Source organism: Euphorbia lathyris, chromosome 7, assembly GCF_963576675.1.
Source record: "Euphorbia lathyris chromosome 7, ddEupLath1.1, whole genome shotgun sequence".
In the NCBI taxonomy this organism is placed as follows: Eukaryota; Viridiplantae; Streptophyta; class Magnoliopsida; order Malpighiales; family Euphorbiaceae; genus Euphorbia; species Euphorbia lathyris.
Window position 1 is genome coordinate 61,124,775 of NC_088916.1, and position 19,483 is coordinate 61,144,257.

At 36.1% G+C, this 19,483-nt stretch overlaps 1 protein-coding gene and 1 non-coding gene across 2 annotated transcripts; one reads left to right on the forward strand and one right to left on the reverse strand.

The window, feature by feature from the left end:
* The first annotated feature begins 261 nt into the window (after positions 1 to 261).
* Positions 262 to 6,719, forward strand: LOC136200589 (serine/threonine-protein kinase rio2-like). The gene is made up of 14 exons (XM_065990965.1): positions 262 to 424; positions 1,567 to 1,667; positions 1,755 to 1,801; positions 1,886 to 1,956; positions 2,041 to 2,154; positions 2,285 to 2,460; positions 2,549 to 2,637; positions 3,114 to 3,231; positions 3,371 to 3,444; positions 3,572 to 3,619; positions 4,022 to 4,190; positions 4,340 to 4,462; positions 5,777 to 5,875; positions 6,361 to 6,719. Exons 2-14 carry the CDS (start codon positions 1,584 to 1,586, stop codon positions 6,529 to 6,531), a joined length of 1,383 nt encoding a protein of 460 aa, XP_065847037.1. The 5' UTR covers positions 262 to 424; positions 1,567 to 1,583; the 3' UTR covers positions 6,532 to 6,719.
* Positions 6,720 to 18,907: 12,188 nt separating this feature from the next.
* LOC136201779 (small nucleolar RNA R71) lies at positions 18,908 to 19,013 on the reverse strand. The gene has a single exon (XR_010674121.1). It is a non-coding gene; the product is annotated as a small nucleolar RNA R71 (small nucleolar RNA).
* Positions 19,014 to 19,483: the final 470 nt, after the last annotated feature.

Below are 19,483 nucleotides of genomic sequence, written 5' to 3' on the forward strand. Positions count from 1 at the left end.
TTTAAATTTTTTTATTCAACTCGTATGAAAGACAATATATTTTTTTTTCTATTATTATTATTTTTTTTTTGTTATTGATAAAATGATGAAGATGATAAAATTCATTATGGATTATATTGATAAATTATTTATTAAATTATTCTAATTTATCAATGTTAGTATAAAATTGTTCTTCCAACGTTAGAAATAAACAATTTTAGAAGATGGGGATAAAATTGCTTCTGAACCTTTAATAAAATTAAAACTTTGTTGCTTTTGGTCCCAATCCCCTCCCTCCCTCCCTCTCCCTCTCCCTCTCGATTTCACTTAAAAATAAGAAATCCCAATTTGGAGACAGTCGTTCCTCGTATCCAGCCTCCACCGCCGCCGCTGCTCCTCCTCCTCACCGTTGACTGAGGCAAGGCGTCGATTCTGAATTCTACAGGTGATGGTAACATCAATTCTATTATTTGATTGACTGATCTGATTCTGAATATTAATATGTTCTCTATTGATATTACATTAAATATTGTCTGATTTTTTTTTTATAGAAGTTAGAAGGAGAACGATTGAATTCTTTCCTTAAATTGATGGAGTAATTTTGTGCATTTGTTAATTGTTTGTTGTTCAATGTTAGAAAACACTAAACCAAACTCAACTTAAGTCTATATTGCAATACAGAACACAAAAAAGAAACAGAAGCATATACACTGCTTTGAATTTGTGAGAATACTAACAATCAGCTTTATTAGCTAGCTGGTGATCCTTAATAGAATTTCCGAAGAAACTATCTTAACTCGCATAACAATTTCTTAACCATTTGCTTACAGCTCATTTGATTAATGAATTTATCATTTAACAATCAGCTTATATGCTTCAATAACAACTCTAATCCAAAAGCATTAGAAAGAGACAATCAATTAAAGAAGACAGGATCATAAGCTGAAACCGCACATGGCTACCACATGAAGTACAATAATCTTCTTCTAGACCACCCTTTGACTTATAATATTCCTCATAATTTGATAGTTAACTTCAAAACCAGTTGAACTCAATCAAAATCCTCATTATAATTTTCATTAATTGATTTAAATTAATGGATTACTCACTTTTTTTATAATTATTAATACTAGCTAGAAGGAACGAATTAGATGCTCTTTTTCATAGCTCAATACTTTTATGTTAATGCTAATTGCTAAATGTAGTTAAGTCATGATAGTATTATGGATAGTAGTTATTCTATCAAGGCTAGCACAAGTGTCGGAAATGCCTAATTCTTTTGGATATTGGTTGTAGATTTTTTATGTAATTATTTTTCTTTATGTTATGAAAATTCTGTCATTAAATATTTGAGCCCCGGCTCATCTATGGGGTCCTGGTTCCATCACCGGCTGCCCATAAGTTCTGTTTCTTTACATGTCAATTTGGACGCTACCCACATTACGAGAAACTTCTCTGTTGATTCAGTATGAGTTTAAATGATCTCTGCAACACTTGTCTTGCATCTTGCTGTAGCTGGTTCAGTTTGACATTTTGCTTGTTAGTTGATTCCCTGATTTGATTATTTTTCTTGGTTTTTTTCAACAGTTATAAGATAAGGAAACATGAAATTGGACGTGAACGTCTTAAGATACCTCTCAAAAGATGATTTTAGAGTTCTTACTGCTGTTGAGATGGGCATGAGGAATGTCTGTACCTATATTCTCAAATATATATTATTATTATTTCCTTTATAAATAGTCCTGTAATGTCTGATATGTCTCTTTTTCTAACAGCATGAAATTGTACCTTCTGAACTTATTGCCCGTATAGCTTCTCTCAAGTAAGTTTTTTTTCACATTTTTTCTGTTCTTTTCACATCATTTCAATTAATATGACATTATTATGTACCTAATAATTACTTCAGACATGGAGGAACATACAAGGTTTTAAAAAACTTGCTCAAGCATAAGCTTCTACACCACGACTCCTCCAAATGTGAGTTAAAATACACATCGCAATACATAATTACTCTTTGAGGTTTGCCAACTTATTTAGTTATCGATTCTTATATTGGTGCAGATGATGGGTTTCGGCTCACCTACCTTGGTTACGATTTCCTTGCAATTAAAACGATGGTTAATCGTGGAGTATTTGCAGCTGTTGGTCGTCAAATTGGAGTTGGAAAAGAGTCTGGTAATGTATTTGAACTGTTAATAAGTGCATTGTTTTAACTCTTATTTTTGGTATCATCTTTATATCTTTATTTTGTTTATTTTATCTTGATATCTGATAGACATTGCATTTTCTTTTCATTTCATTGAAGATATATTTGAGGTTGCTACAGAAGATGGTACAATATTGGCTATGAAGTTGCACAGACTTGGTAGAGTTTCTTTCAGAGCTGTCAAATCTAAACGTGATTACTTAAGGCATCGTAGGAGTTATAATTGGCTCTACCTGTCCCGACTTGCTGCTCTCAAAGAGTTCGCTTTTATGAAGGTTCTGCTTTAGTGTTTTTAAAATTAATTGACTGTGATGGGTGATAGTTACTTTAACTGTTGCTTATGAGAAGTGCTTGCTGGTGTAGGCTCTGGAAGAACATGGGTTTCCAGTTCCAAGAGCTGTGGACTGCAATAGGCATTGTGTTATTATGTCACTTGTTCAAGGTTATCCACTGTAAGATAACATCTCTTTCTGTTAATAATTTCATTCACCAAAAGTTAACTTTTAATTTGTATTAATTTACATTCGTGTGCTGTTACAACTTGCCATGGATATTTAATAATTTTATAAAGCAATTCTCTTCTCAGATGTATGTTGAATTGCTTGACATAAAAGGTTAGGACTGTAAAAGTGAAAATTTATGTTAAAAATTTGAATGCACGTCCTAATTTGGTTAGTCAAAGATCCAAATCTTCACAAGATAAAAGTAAAGAGTTTTACTAGAAGGTGGAATTAATAAATATTGTGGATGAATATTCTGTAATTACCTCGACTTTCTAGTGGTTTATGGTAATTTTGATGATTTTCTATGCTCTTTATTCACCATCTCTCTTTCTGAAAAGGGTTCCCTACTTTTGGGTATATCCTACTAAAGTAATTGGAGATTTTACTTCCATGAACAATGGGCTTATATATTTTCTTTGCAACAGTGTGCAGGTGAAGCAATTGCAAAATCCAGATACAGTCTTTGAAACCATAGTTGGTCTTGTTGTTCGTCTGGCTGAACATGGTCTTATTCACTGTGACTTCAATGAATTTAACATCATGGTATGCATTTGATCCACTTCATAGTCTATTGGATTGTCTCCTTTTATTACTTTGATATCCAAAAATCTTATAAATTGCAAAGTTCTACTAAAATATAACTTTGTTTTTCTATTCTTGGCTGAATCATTATGGTTTGTAGATTGATGATGATGAGAAGGTTACAATGATTGATTTCCCCCAGATGGTATCTGTATCACATAGAAATGCTCAAATGTAAATTACTCCCTTCTCCAATACCTTGTTAGCTATTGCTAGTTGCTAGTTAAATCACTATAATTATTCACCATTGTTTCTTTGTATTTGTGTGTATTCTTTCTTATTATTTTGTTTCATATTTCAGGTATTTTGATCGTGACGTTGAATGCGTCTTTAAGTTTTTTAGGAAGAGGTCAGTGACAATTTATTTATAATTTTCTGGGGAACTAGAGACTAGTAATTTAATTTGGATTTATTTGGATGGCTGCAAGTGGTCTATTGAGAAAATATAGTCAAAGCATCAATCTTCTGTTTCTTAGATAATTATTCTTAACAAAGCCTAATTCCTCCTCCAGTTTCATCAATTGGAAGTTCCAGCTGTGTTTGTAGAAGTTTTCTTTTAAATTTCATTTTGTCCAGCCTGCGTTGAAGAAAAAGAACAAAAAAATAAAGATCCTCCAGCAGTTATTTGATGTCAAATTTTTGTAGTAATTCTGGATAGGAATTTCGTCTTGTATCTATTTTGTCATGTTGTTATGCATTTGAATGGGCTGACATTTTTTGATGTATGATATTTATTTTTGTTTCTCCTCAGATTTAACCTGTCTTATGAAGAACACACAGATGAGAATGATGGCTCAGAAGCTGATCAAGATGATACAGGCAGACCTTCTTTTTCTTCTATATCCAAAACTACTGGTTTTCTTGACAAGGAACTTGCTGCCAGTGGTTTTACAAGGAAAGATCAAGATCACATTGAACAAGTATGGTGAAAATGTTCTATTAAATTTCTCTGTGGGTCAGCTGTTCTTTTTCTTCTTTTACTCTCAATTGGATCAGCTGTTCTTCATTTACCATGTTGTATTAATCACATGCACTATCAAATGATATTCTCCTGACTCTCTTTCCTCAGTTCATTGAAGGGGAGAATGAGAAGAATACAGGCTCTGACACAGAAGGAACAGATGAAGAGCAGATGCCCGAGTTGGATGAGCCATCCATCACGATTTTAGATTCTTTGCACTTGATGGAACAGGTACATCTGTTGCAAGCCCTTACCATCACTCTTAACATCTTTTTTATTTTTCTTAGCATTAGTCATGTTTATCCTACGCTCAGAAAGCTGTGTAGTTAGTATTTCATTTAGTCAACATCCTGATCCATTAATTTCTTATTGTATGTTAAATTCCATTTTTAACTTATTCACATTGGCTAAATGGTCAGTTAGCCACCCTTTAACTTGGCTTGCAGACTTAATTTTGACCCAAAATGAAAGTTTTGTACAATTTAGCCCTTCAACTTCGCATTTTTTTTGACAAATCAGTGGGAACATGACATGTGTCCCAATCACAATTTCACATGCTCCTGGATACTATGAACCACATAGTAGCATGTGTTGTTTGTGGCTGAAATGTTAAAAAATGCAAAGTTGAAGGATCAAATTGTACAGTGATGACATTTTGGAGCATATTAATCCTGCGAGCCCAGCTGAAGGCTAAATTGACCCTTCAGCTAAGGAGTAAGGACATCTCATAGTTTTTGGCTTTGTATTTGTTTCCATCAAAAAGTTGTAGGTTTGATGTGCACATTAATTTGACTGTAATGAGTTGATTGGACTAAGGTGAAGGATTGGAAGTATTGAATTTGACATAAAACTAAACATTAAGTAAACTTTTTGGAACAAATAGAGTTACGTAGTGATTGAGATTGGCAATAACAATAAGTATTAAAGTAATGGATTCTGAATGTTAGCAATGAAACTGTAAGGAGGAGAGAAGAACTGTGTTATTTAGCTTAATGGAGAAGGAACAATGAGAAAGAAGACTCAATAAGGAATCAACCTCACAGGGGTGAGCCCCTCCCCAGGACACTGCTATATTGCAGTTGGTCCCCCAGAAGTTATCTTACAAATCCCGATACCCTTACAATAGCACTCCGATCCTATTTAATACCAGCACTGCAAGACACACAAAAGCATATGCATTCTATACCAATCCTATCCTTCCACTTGTCCACCTTTCTTTCTTTGATAAACTTTCCAGGTCCTAGGCCCCACTGTAGTATTGTTAACACATAGTCACTATGAAATTATGTAACCCGGACACAATTGGTATACTTACCATTTGTATGTTTTGGATATAAAGAAATGGGCTTACTCTAACATATATGTTTATGTATTTTCTCTGCAAGTAATAACTTACATGCCTTATTTTTCTCTCTTCCTGTTGGAGAGTGTGATGTTTGGTTTTTCTTTTCCATTTTGTAGCACATGGTTACGTTCTTTTTCTGTGTTCCTGGTTAAGGTTGTAAAGTTGTATAATTAATCTTTCTTTTCAAAAATACTATACAGGAGAATTGTATTTCAGACGCTGATGAAGTAGATGATAATCAACAGAGCTTCGTAGCAGATCAAAATCGTGACTCCGAAACTCAAGAATTGAGTGACAAGGTACAAGTTGATATCCTTTGTTTGAAGTTGAATACCCTATGATGATTTGAAGTTTGAATTTCTCACAACATGCAGTGGTTTTGGAGTTGGAGTTTGCTTTTTCTTCTTAAAACATTTATTTTTATTTTTAATAATTAATTACTAAGCCTTCTTTTTTAATCAAGTCTAACTGGATAATCTCAATGTTTGATCATTTTCTTTAATCCCTAAGCTTATGTGCATTCACTCTTCATGAAATTGAATTGACTCCCCTCTGCTTCCTCTCGGTTTTAGTGATTATCATGTAATTGTATAAATAGTAAACTGAGATGTAGTTCAATCCACCTCATGATATACAAATGTCCCCGACTGCTCCATGTAAGAAGTCTTATAGAATGCTAAACTTTTGATCAAAGTTATAGGAAGGAGATTACTTTTGCTCTGGAGATGTGTAATGATGTTCATACAGATCTGTTATAGTTTTTTTTTTTCTTTTTACTTTGCAGGAAGAAGATGCTGAACTGGTAAAGCGTCTTAACAAGCACAGAAAACGTGGGATAGCAGCAGCTAATAGGGGACGGAAGAGTATTGGTTCGAGAAATTCTTACAAGGATAAGGGTGGTAAATCTTGTCAAAATTCTAAAATTCACAAACAGTTGAGCAGCTCCTACTCTTAGGAATAGGAGACTTGGTATTGTAGAATATTTATTTCTTCGAGTAAATTACACCAATAGTATCTGAATTATACAACAGTTCACACTTTGGTATCTGAATTACGTTTTGTTCCAAAAAATACTCCAAGTATGAATGACCGGACGATTTAGTAGTTTTAACTGACACTAACCAGTCAATTCGAATTTGACCATTTTTAAGTGTTTGACTATTTGTTTCTCTCTTCATGTCTTCGTATCTCTCATCGTCATTCTCAAATACAGCCATGGCTTTTCCTTCCAACCTGATAAATGCTTCAATTCCACCTCTTTTTTTTTTTTTTTTTTGTTTCTATCAATGTAATCATATTCTTGATCTTCCAAAGATCTGTGGTGACCCAAAATGGCAGTGAATGTTACCAAAACTTTTTAGTTCCAATCTCTAATCTTCTGTGCAAAACCACCAGCAGCCATATTATATAATCAACACCAGGAGCTTAGAAGACGGCTATTTCCAAGGTATTAGCTTTCTAATCAGATCTACGGACCTGCACCAAGTTGGTGGCTGACTGGGCTTAGAAAATTAGAATTTGGCTTAGCTTCTTCATCACCCCTAGGTTCATCTTCTTCCTGCGCCCAAATCCGCTATATATTTGACACAGGTTGTGGAATCCTCCAGTAGGCTGAAGAAAGCTTCTTGCCTCATCCCATAACAGTTGGAAAGACCCCATACATATGGAAAACTGAATTTTTGCTTCCCTGAATTCCTTTACCAAAAATCCTAATTCTACTCCCTTTTCCTCTCTTTCCTATATTGGAAAGACCTCATACATATTCCCTTTATTTCTTTCTGAGACAGAAGGAGAAACTCGACTATACAGATTCATGACATGATTTATAACATTTCGGTTTAAGGAACCTGAAGATCTTGCTTTAGCATTTGCAGAAATGGCTGATTTATATAGTAATGAAGCAATTACTTCGACTCATAGGATTTGGAATTTCATTCACAACCACTTCCTTCAGTTTTGCAATCATTGAGCCATCTAAAACAAGCCTCGTGAGAATCGAAGAGAGAGAGAGTGAGAATCGAAGAGAGAGAGAGTGAAACTAAGAGAGAGAAATTAGTCAAAATTTTAATTAAAAATGGTCAAAAGTTAGGATGATTGGTTAGGGATTATCTAAACGTACTAAATTGTCCAGTTATCATTACTTAAAGGTATATTTTTGGGACAAAATGTAATTCAGATACTGAAGTGTGAACTATGGTATAATTCAGATATCAATGATGTAATTTACTCCTGTTTGTTTTGGTCGTTGGCTCTGTTTGATAAAGAGCTTTTTGGAGTAAAATTAGAGATTTGAGTCATTTCAGAGGTTTTGACTAGTCAAACCTCTAATGGTGGGGTTTGGTGAAGAGATGTTTGAAGGAGTTTATTGGGTTCAAAAAGCTAATTTTAAAAATGTTGGTTTCATGAGCTTTTTCAATTAGCTTATCGCTTCATCTCTTTTGATGGACATGTTACCCCTAATTACTATCATTTAACTCCAAATAAAGATTTTAACAAGTTTTTATTTATCATTTTACACAAACAGCTATTAGCAATAAGCTAACTTTAATCAAATAAGTTTACTCAATCAACTAATCAAATCAGCTAACAAAAAAGAAAATAGCTTAGCTAAAAGCTATTTTACAGATATTTTCTCTCATTTTTCCCAATTTATGAAATCAGAGTTCTTTTTATAATGTGAACCGATGTGTGAAACAGAGAAAGTCTTAGACGTGAATCCGTGATTCAAGATAATTGAAGTAATAAATAGTTGCAAGTTTAAATGCCCGAAGTTTTGTTTTTTAGTAAAAATATAATAGTATATTTTATTGCAAATATCATGTCTTAATGAATTATGGAAAAATAATTTTCAACGGATTGAATTGCGTGTTTGAAGTAACGGAAGAAGAGGAATGAAATTAATTATGTCCGCAGAGTCCGACATCTAATATTCATCAAGTATAAGATAAAAAAGAACCGAGAATTAATAATAATAGAAATAAAATAAACATCATGAATTGATTTGGTTAGATGCTTCTACACTATAATGGTGGTGGTGACCAATGATATTGCATTTTCAAAATGGAATCACTAAGTTTTCAATTGGTTGCAACTGAAAACTAACGATTCTGAAACATTCGCTCAAAATCTAACCGTAATATTATTAAAAAGATAAGAGATTAACCCATTATAATTGGAATTATTTTTCTTTGCACCTGAAAACTATCGATTCTGAAACATTCAACTATTATATATCTACTAGTTGCGGGGTTAGAATATTATTTAGGGTAATTAATTTATTAGTCCCTATATTTTGATAAAACACACTGTTTAGTTCCTGTATTTTCAAAAACACACGATAAGGTCTCTAACCTTTTTCTCAATGAACTGTTTAGTCCTTCCGTTTGTTTGTTAGATTTTTTAACCGTTTATGAATTCGGAAATGACTAAATTACCTTTTACTATTTACCGTTAAAAAGAAGGATATAGTCAAACAAGAGGAAGACAAACAATAACTTAAAATTTGAATTCAAAATTTACCTTCAAATTTTAGAAGAGGAAATCCAATTTAAAAGAAGAAGCTATTTGTATGGAGAACAAGAAAAAGAACACACACCCAATGCTTACGAATCTGAACGATTAAGAAGAAAATCAAGAAGAAGAACACTCAAAGTTGATTTTAGATGCAGTTGAGTCTAAAAGAAAGGAAAATAAAGGAAAAATAAAGGAAAAGAAGAACGCAAAGATGAGAAACAATGAAGATAATGGTCTTTTGTATTTGATTGTGTGGTACATGGTAGTTAAGGCATTACATTTTTATTTTAAATAGATTTTGATTCAAATCTAAATTGACCAACAGAATCTTCATGAAAGTCTAACAGTAAGGACTAAACAGTTCACCGAAAAAAACGTTAGGGACTAAACAATTCATTAAGAAAATGGTTAGGGACCTTACCGTGTGTTTTTAAAAATACAGTAACTAAACAGTGTGTTTTGTTAAAATATATGGACTAATAAATTAATTACCCTATTATTTAATCACCCTATCTTTATATAAAGTTTCATGATTATTCCTTTTATAATTATCATGATAATTTTTAATATTTTCAAAACACATCACTTTAAATTGGTTCAACCTATATATCCTAAAATTAATAATACCAAATCCTTGTTATCTTCATGCTTGCCTATTTTTCTTTATTAAGACGAACTCTCCATCCATTTAGATATGTTAACCATTGTTTTGATAGCATCTGAATTTCTCTCCTAAATTTTAAAGACGTTGTGAGCACGAATTTTTCCAACCCTCATGATGAAGTTATAGTAGCTTTTGCTTAGTATGTTGCACGTATGTCCCATATCGCATCGTACAGAATCATAGACTAAAATCCGAGTCTCTTTTACGAATTTTAAAAGTCAAAGTTAACCATCTTCCACTCAAGGTATAGATTGTTGGTCCCTTATAACGTTACAAGTATAGTTCCAAGGGGGGGTTAGGAACTATTTAAACTTTTTCTAACTTAGGGCAGACTTCTTTTCTTAAGAGAAAAGGTTTTAACAGCGGCGCTGAGTAAACAGCAAGATACTGGCTTAGTCAACTGGTGACTAGGTCAGTTTCTTAACTTGAGTCAGGATATAGCACTTAGAGTCTATTCCTGAGCTCCGATGTTCGATGCGCACAACTCAGCTTGAGCTCTTTACTTGGTCAGTTTTTGGTTATTTAAGCAAGCAATATATATAAGGAGTTTAAGGTAAGAAATGCGTTACTCAGCAGATTTATCCAGGTTCGGCTTCTAAGCCTACGTCCTGTCCCCGGAACACGTTCTGAGCTTTCGAATCCTCTACTGAGCTCTTTAAAGGTAGAGCCTCAAACCTTTTACAATCTTAGCAACTGAGTATAACAAGAGTACCTTCCTCTATACCTCTACTAAATCCTAATCTCTCGCTGAGTACTATAACCGAGTACTCAGCCTCTCCTTTCTAATCTCTAGAAATGATAAGTGTTTGTCCTAAACAATGATTGCTAAGACACCTTAGATGATTGAATAATCACTCTAGACTTTTACACAAAAGATATGAAATTTAGTGTAAGATTGCTTTGCTTTTTGCTTGCAGAACTTGCATAGAAATTTGGTCAGCGTAATGGCTTGATCAAGTTCTGTATTGAATGAAGCTTCTGATGGCACTATTTATAGAGACGTCTGGACATCGGTCATTTCGAATTTCGAAATAACCGTTGGAGGGAAACGGCTTCCTGTTGTTGTCATCCTGACTTGCTCAGAGCTCTCGGCCAGTCAGATTTGAGTATCTTCTGTCCTCGGTCAGCTTTTGGTCAGCTCGGCAGAGTGTCTCTCCATTTATGGTAATGTCAACTAGACAACATACTGTGTCGTCTGAACTTTACCCAAAGTGGAAACACTTTGTCTGAAAGTTTTCCTTAGCCAGCTGCTGTCTTGTACGCTTTGTCGAATCAACTCAGCAGCTTCGTTCCGAAGTTGTTCCCTGAAGGTTTTCTAGATCCTTCTTCCGTTGAGTTGCGTTTTGTCCATAACGACAACGTTTTGACATACGCGGGCCGAGTTGCTTTAAATTGTTTGACTTGGGCTTTGACTCTTGTATTGGGCTTGGGCCTTTTAATCCTTGTGTCTTATAAACAATTTAACTCAACATTGAACAAACACATTAGTAGAATAAATCAAAGCATTTAAATTTAGTGTGTTTAGAATATTATACTTAAACAATTTTGTCAAATCATAATTATGTGGAAAGGTGTTTCAACAAACTCCCCCATTTTGATGTTGGCAAAACTATTCAGCGAAGAACTCAGTGTTGAGCTCCCCCATGATAGTTGACCTAATATAACTTAGTGAACTCCCCCGTTAGGGTTGAGCTACTGACTTAGTTTTACTCTAAACATTTAAAGGTTTAATTGAGTAAGTCTAAGGTCAGTTTTCGGATATAGGTCAGCTCATGGAACATATTCTATTTTACTCAGTATTAAGCGGAAGATTTTAACATTCAGAGAGCGCTGAGTAATTTGTTGTTCAATGAGTTTTATAAGACAATGTTACAAGTCAATGTCAAACATGTTATCAGTATTGGGTTCAATCAATAAATTTTATAAGCATTAAACATAGCTGATTCAATTGAAGATACATCATGACATAATACACAGCATCGTATAAAAATAATTCATAACTCAGTGTTTGAACAGAGGATGCAAGTATTGATATTTAATATAGGTAGTCAGCGTTTACAAACAAAAGTTGAAAGACAGGCATAGAGACTACATACTTAGCCTATACTGAGCTAGCCTATATCTATTTCTTTCTCTTCTGTTTGGACTGACTAGACTCATGCTGTGTTCTCGCTTGTTCTTTCTCCCCCGTTTTGTCAGCATCGGGAGGAGGAATCCTAAAGGCGTCGGTCAAGACGGCTCTGGTCAGTTCTGTGGACAGCGCTTTAAGTCTATCGGCGCTTTCATTGACACCATCAAAGATAGCCACTCCATTATCTGAGACCTCGGAGGGTATATTAAGCTCAGCACCGCTGATCATGCTGACTATGAAAGCTTGAGATTTACCTACCCAAGTAAGTGCATCAGTCAGACCAGCAACGACTTGATGGAATGTCTTGAGTAAGGAGGTGTCATAGTATTGACGCTGAATATTGCTGTGACGTATGTGGTTGAAGGTTTGTCTGGTGATAGACAGCATTTCATTTTGCTTCATAGCGTCAGTATCCATCTCTTGCTTGTTCAGATTCAGCAATCGAACGGCCTCACCAATTTGCTCCACTGAGCACTGAGAATAGGAGACCATTTGCTCGTTGGTTTTGATTTGCTCGGTGTGAAGCTGAGCAAAAAGCATTTTAACTTCATCAGAAGTAGCATAGTGTGTGTTCGCAGCTGACAAAGTCTGAACTTGTTCTTGAAGAGCGTTGAGATGTTGAACTGTTGTCAGCTGGATCTCAGCCAGCTTTGCGATGGAATCCTGCTTAGCTTGCTGTGCTTGAAAGGTAATGATGATACTCAGCAAGTCCTTGAATCCCTTAACTTCGTTGAGAAGCTGAGTGACATGGGAGAGCTGAGATGTCTCAACAGAAAAAGATCCAGCAGCAGGAGGAGTAGTTTGTTGAAGGTCTTTGATCAATGTCTGCACTGAGTCGATGATTCGCTTACTAGACTCAGTGACGTTTATGTAGCTTTGAGAGCCTTCATTAAGTTGTCCAGTGACATCAGTATGACCGGTTGGGAGAGGATTAAGTGGGATGACCTGGTCAGTGACTAGAGTTGTGTTTTCAATCTGCACTTGGTTAGATTGGGAAAGAGTTTGATCGGCAGAGATGTTGAGTGGAGAGGAAGTAATCCGGATGCTGTCGGTGCTAACTGAGACAGGAATGTTCTGAGTCAGCACAATGCTTGGATTGACAGCATCAACGGGAATGGATTCCACTTGACTCGTAGAATTTGCAGAAGCATTCAAGTCGGCATGCTCCTTTAGTGAAGAAACAGAGGCTTGCTTTTCTAGAGAGGCCGGTGGAGTAGTGGATGGTTGCTTTCTGAAAAATTTCAGCTTAAGTGCAGAAGGGTCCTTGGTTGGCTTCTGAATAACAAAGTCAGGAAGGGTTGGTTATTGAACAGGAATGTCACTGTCTGTCTTCTGACTTGCCTTAACCAATCTTCTTCTGCGAGGAGGAGGGTCAGCTTGAATAGACTCTCCTGAGTGAGATGGAGAAGTTTCTTCTTGATCAGCTTCTTGATCAGCATTAAGCTGGTCAGCTTGTTTTTGTACTTGATCAACATTGTGTTGGTCATGTTCTTGTTCTTCTCCAGCAGCCAACTCAGTATTGGCTTGCTCAGCTTCAACCTCACTGGTTGTCTCCTCATTATCCTCAGCGTCATCCTGACCGCTGGCCTCTTCTTCTTCTTCATCTTCTGAACTGTCACCATCTAATTCTTCCTCAACTTGTGCAATGAACTGATCGTCCAGATGCACCTCATCTTCTTGATGCTCAGCTACAGTTCCTAGACACTGTGTGTAGTGAGAGTCACCAGGAACAATGACGTCAATAGGGATTGCGTCAATTGGAGTCAGTGAAGAAGACTTCTGCTTCTTTTGAGGTTGCTCATCAGCATCTGGTCTTTCCTCAATTTCAGGCTTATCTTGCCTGCTCCTTTTCTCAGCTGACTTAGGTCTCTCCTGACCTGGTTCAGCAACTGACTTAGGCTTCTTTGCCTTAGGCTCAGCCTTCTTTGAAGGAGTCTCAACAGCTTTTCTCTTACGGGCAACTGGAGCCTTGGTCCTTCTTCTTTGCTTGGGAGCTGTTCCCTCAGCTTGTTGTTCACCAGCAGCAGCAGCTTTTGCTTTCTTTAGGGGCTGATTGAACTTTAAAACCCTAAGCGAAGCAGCTGTGATTTCAGATCCTCTAGCTTTAACTTCATCAGTCAGGTCTATTTGATGGTCAATGAGGATCCTGGTGATGAGCGAGCCCAGCCTGAGAGTTCCAGTGCTCCTCAGGAACCCAGTAATTAGGAATACTGGCATGTTGATCGGCTTGTATGTCAGCATATGCCATAAGAAGCATTGCTCAAAATTTGTTGCTGAGGTGGTGCAGTTGATCTTAGGATAAATGAAGTAGGTCAGCAGATAGTGAGCCATCTTTTGGTGCTGACCCATAGAGGAACTGGAGACTTCTCCTGAGTGGCCTTCAGGTTTACAGAAGGTGACTTCGTACCCAGTACCGTCATGATCTCCATATCTTCTCAGCTTTGCTCCTTCATTTTTCAACTTCAGCAAATTCGCCAAATAGGTGGGATTGATGAAAATCGTTTTCCCCCTTACTATTGTTGCCAGATAGTCCTGGTTATCATCAGCGACTTGGAGGTTCTTGTAGAACTCCCTTACTAGGTCAGGATAGGTGTGATCCCTAATAGAGAACAGCTCGGTCCATCCATTTTGCGATATCCATTCGTAGAAGGGTTGCTCGGAAGTCACGAAGTTCTCAGAGACCCATCGTGAGAAGTCCACCTTCCATTCGCTAATGTTATCAAAAACCTTGGTATAGGTTCTGATTTTGGTCGGTTTTCCTTTGGAGGAGGTAGCTTGCCCAGTTTTTTCTTTGCTCGACGTAGTGACCTTGGCAGTTTCAGGCACAGAAGTTTTCCTGGAGGGTTCATCGGAGCTGGTCTTAGGGTGACCGGCACCGGAGATGTTGACGGAAACTTTAGTCATAGTTTCAGAACAAGTTTGGGAACCTTTGAGAGTTTTTAGAGAGAAAGCTTTGCCTTAGAATTCGGTAGGTGTAAAGAAAATAAAGAATGGGGATTTACCCATTATTTATAGCGGTGAAGAGTGGATCTTATCGAATCCATGTGTCAGTTTTTCCTTGGGATTGTCAACCGACAAAGGTCCTGGCTTTTATGACACATTCGGCGCATACATCATCCTAGGTGGCTATACGCGTGCTTTTGCATTTAATGCAACGGATCTAACACTCAGCGTTTAGAATACTAAGCGTTTTGGATTCTGAGTGGCCAGTAGTATATGAAAGGATGATTTCTCAGTTTAAGATTACTACTCGGTGTGCATATTGACTCAGTATTGATGTGTATTTTGTGTTAAGTACTCATCATAACAATCACTCAGCATGCATTTGCATAAATCATTCAGCATAGTAATTCACTCAGCATAAATTTACATTTTAGAATAGGAATTTACTGAAGAGGATTAAACATACCAATGGCTTCTCTCAGTATGCTGAACTGTTCACGAGCCAGTGGCTTTGTGAAGATATCCGCAAGCTGCTCATCCGTTGGGACGTAGGTCAGCTTTATCTCACCTTTGAGTACATGGTCTCTAATGAAGTGATGCCTTATGCTGACATGCTTCATTCTGCTGTGTTGAATTGGGTTCTTTGATAGATCAATTGCACTTTTGTTGTCGCATTTGACCTCAATTGTCTTTGTTTGAACACCATAGTCTTCAAGCTATTGCTTAATCCATAGGACTTGAGCAACACAATGACCAGCAGCAATGTACTCAGCTTCAGTGGTAGACAAGGCTACTGACGCCTGCTTCTTGCTGAACCAAGATACAAGACAGTTTCCTAAGAAATGACATCCTCCAGAGGTGCTTTTTCGTTCTAGCTTGTCTCGACCATAGTCAGCGTCAGTGTATCCAACGAGTGTAAAGCCATGAGTGTTGGGATACCACAAACCTGCGTTCACTGAGCTTTACAAGTATCTAAGGATTCTTTTTACAGCTATGTAATGAGATTCCTTAGGGTTAGATTGATATCTAGCACAGTAGCATACTGAGAACTGAATGTCCGGTCTACTGGCTTTTAAGTAAAGTAGAGAGCCTATCATACCTCGATACAATTTGCTGTCTACTGACTTACCATTCTCGTCAGCGCAGAGGACAGTGTCAGTGCCCATAGGAGTGGATATTGGCTTGCAATTTTCCAAGTCATATTTCTTTAATATCTCCTTGGCATATTTAGCTTGACTGATGAAGATGCCATTCTTTCCTTGTTTTATTTGAAGTCCGAGGAAGAAGTTGAGTTCTCCCATCATCGACATTTCAAACTCAGTCTGCATTTGTTTGCTAAATTCCTTGCACATTGATTCGTTAGTTGCACCAAATATTATATCATCAACATAAATTTGAGCCAGCAGGGTATCTTTACCCTTTCTCTTAATGAATAAGGTTGTATCAGCTTTGCCCCTGACATAGTTTCTAGTCAGCAGGAAACTGGTCAGCCTCTCATACCAAGCACGTGGTGCTTGCTTGAGGCCGTACAGAGCCTTTTTGAGTTTATAAACGTGGTTTGGGAATTTTGGATCCTCAAACCCTGGAGGTTGATTAACATAAACTTCCTCGTTTATAACTCCATTAAGAAATGCACTCTTAACATCCATTTGGAATAATTTAAAGTTCATGTAAGATGGATATGCACATAAGATCCTGATAGCTTCTAGCCTTGCCACTGGGGCAAAGGTCTCACCGTAGTCAATACCTTCTTGCTGACTGTAGCCCTGAGCTACAAGTCTTGCTTTGTTCCTGACTACATTTCCTTGCTCATCCAGTTTGTTGCGAAAGACCCATCTTGTTCCAATGGTCTTCTGACTCCTTGGATGTGGCACTAGCTCCCATACATCGTTTCTTCTGAATTGGTCGAGTTCCTCTTGCATTGCGCTCATCCAGAATTCATCTTCCTCAGCATCAGCGAAGTTCTTAGGTTCCTGTTATCTTGCATTTTCATATAGTTTTTAATATATTTTAATTATAATAATCATACATGTTAAGATAGTTTTTAATATTTTTTAATTGTTTTATGTTTAGTTTTGTGTTTCAAGAACTAATGCTTGTTCCATATGTTTTTAGGTATTATTTTGGGAAAAGATGCAATTAAGGAATCATTACTCAAGTAAATAAAGTTGCAAAGTTAGAACTCCCTCTAGTTGGTGACCTTGTAGCAGTTGAAGAATGAAGAATCATGACTCTTTAAATAAATCTTTATTGTCATAAATTCCTCAAAAACTATCCAAGGAATGTTACGACTATTTTAATACTATTTAAAGAGTCTTTTGAATGCTCAAGAAAGAGTTACACTACTTAATGCTCTCTTTAATTCTATGAAAGTTAGAAAGTTACAAAGAAGAATTCAACTCTCCATTAATCTTCTTTTTAAACTACATCAAAGTTAGAAAGTTAGAGCAAAGAATTCAATCTTCCATTAATCTTCTCTTTAATGGCATTAAAGTTGGAAGTTACAAGGAATGCATGAAGGCATGTACAACTATAAATACCTATATTGGAAAGCATGAAAAGGGACGTGGAACAGACCTCAACACAGAGCTGGAGCACATCTGTTAATTTCCTATTATAGTCTTCTTTTGGTTCCTTTTACTCTTTCTTGTAAACACATTCTAGTTTTTATTTCAAAGTTTATTCTCACTTCATCTTTTCTTCTCTTTACTTTAGTTATGTTTTCTATTAGTTTGTTTTCTATTAAATTTCTTAGTTTTGTTCCATCTACCATGAACTAACTCCTCCATAACTAGAGCTATGGCGGATCCTAATCGAAGTAGATGATTTACTTGCAATCCAATTTCAAGTTCATAATTTATTAAATAGAGAATTAAACTATGGAGCTTAATTTCCTAGTTAGATATCTGATCAATATTTAGCTAAATAACAATTAATTGTTTTGGTTGACCGACACTAAAATAATTAATGGAAATACATAGTTTAGACCTGTGTCTATGCGGTGCGGTTTTTCAAGGTTTAGTTTCACGACTTAACTTTGGGGTTATTTCAGAGAACTTAATGCTTTCATTATATCTTTATTCTTGACTGGACCAAAGCTAAGGTAATTGTATGTGAAATAGGATTAATCTTGACTGGCTCAAAGCTAGGTTAATTACTTTAGGAAATAATCACCGTCTCTAGATTAAAACTTAAGAACTTGGATAGGATTGTTGTGTGAATTATATACGTTAGGTTAGGTGAAGCCTTGCTCTAGCACCTTTATCATAAGAGTTATAAATATTGTTTTTATTTTCTTTAATTAATTGAGTGCAGTTATTTTTGTTTTTAGTTTAGTAATCATCAAATCGAAAATTTATTGCTTAGATAATAGAAATTCATAACAATCAATAGCTATAAACACAATCCTTGTGGGAATGATACTCTACTTACTTTATATTACTTGATCATGATAAGGTGCACTTGCCTTTAGTTTTGCACGATACACATTTCGTTCATCAAGTTTTTTGGCGCCGTTGCCGGGGATTGTTTGTTTTATAATTTTGATTAAATTGAATTCTATTAATTTAAGTTTTATTTTATTTTATTTTATTTTGTTTATGCTCACTAGAAGTAATAGTTTGCTTCATTCATTTAAATTTGATCCTGAAATTGAACGTTATTATCGTAGGATTCGAGCGGAACAAAGGAGGAAGAAAATGGCAGATCCACCACCATCAATCATGGAGTTGCTCACACCTAATTAGTCTGAAAATAATTCAAGCATTGTAGAACCTACTATAGCCGCAAATAATTTTGAGATCAAACCAGCTCTTATCCAACTATTGCAAAGCGCTGGTCAATTTGGCGATGATCCTAGAGAAGACCCCAACGCCCACTTGACTAGGTTCAATAAGCATTGTTCAATGCTAAAACAGAATGGGGTGTCTCCAGAAGCAATTAAATTAAAATTATTTCCTTTCTCTCTTCGAGATGATGCCGCATTTTGGTTGGATTCTTTAGATACCGGGGTGATCACTACATGGGAAATTTTAGTCAATAAGTTCATGGCTAAATATTTTCCTCCATCTAAAACGGCGATGTATAAAAATGAAATTCACTCTTTTCGCCAATCGCCCAAGGAAAACCTATATGAAGCATGGGAGAGGTTTCGTCGCTTACTTAAGAAGTGCCCACATCATGGATATGCAAAGAGCCTATTGGTAAATAATTTATATGGAGGGTTGTCCGCTTCTGACTGTGCTACTATTGATTCTGCTGCAGGTGGAAATATTTTAAGGAAATCTGAGGAGGAAGCATACAATCTCATAGAAGAGCTAGCGGAGAGGTGTTCCCATTGGAATGAAGATAGAAACTTGGAAAGGAGAGCAGGTGTACACTTGGTTGAGTCACAGTCCAATTCTAGTATTGATGAATTAAACAAAAAGATGGACTTGTTAATGGCTAACCTAGCCCAACCACCAACATGTGAACTATGTGGATTGAGTGGATATAAAAGTGGGGAATGTTTATTTAGTAACCCATTCACGGGAGAAACACTTAATTATGTGGGGAATTATAATAGACAAAATAACTATAACAACCCTTGGAGAAGTCACCCCGCATTTTCATGGTCCAATCCTAACAGTGCTTTAAATCCTATTCCACAAAGGCCAC

What these genes read in the sequence shown, in the direction of transcription:
- LOC136200589 (XM_065990965.1), top strand. Translation starts at nt 1,584, where the DNA reads ATGAAATTGGACGTGAACGTCTTAAGATACCTCTCAAAAGATGATTTT. An exon ending in GCCCGTATAGCTTCTCTCAA is followed by an intron (nt 1,802 to 1,885) that starts GTAAGTTTTTTT and finishes TAATTACTTCAG; the next exon opens with ACATGGAGGAACATACAAGG. An exon ending in TCAATGAATTTAACATCATG is followed by an intron (nt 3,232 to 3,370) that starts GTATGCATTTGA and finishes TATGGTTTGTAG; the next exon opens with ATTGATGATGATGAGAAGGT.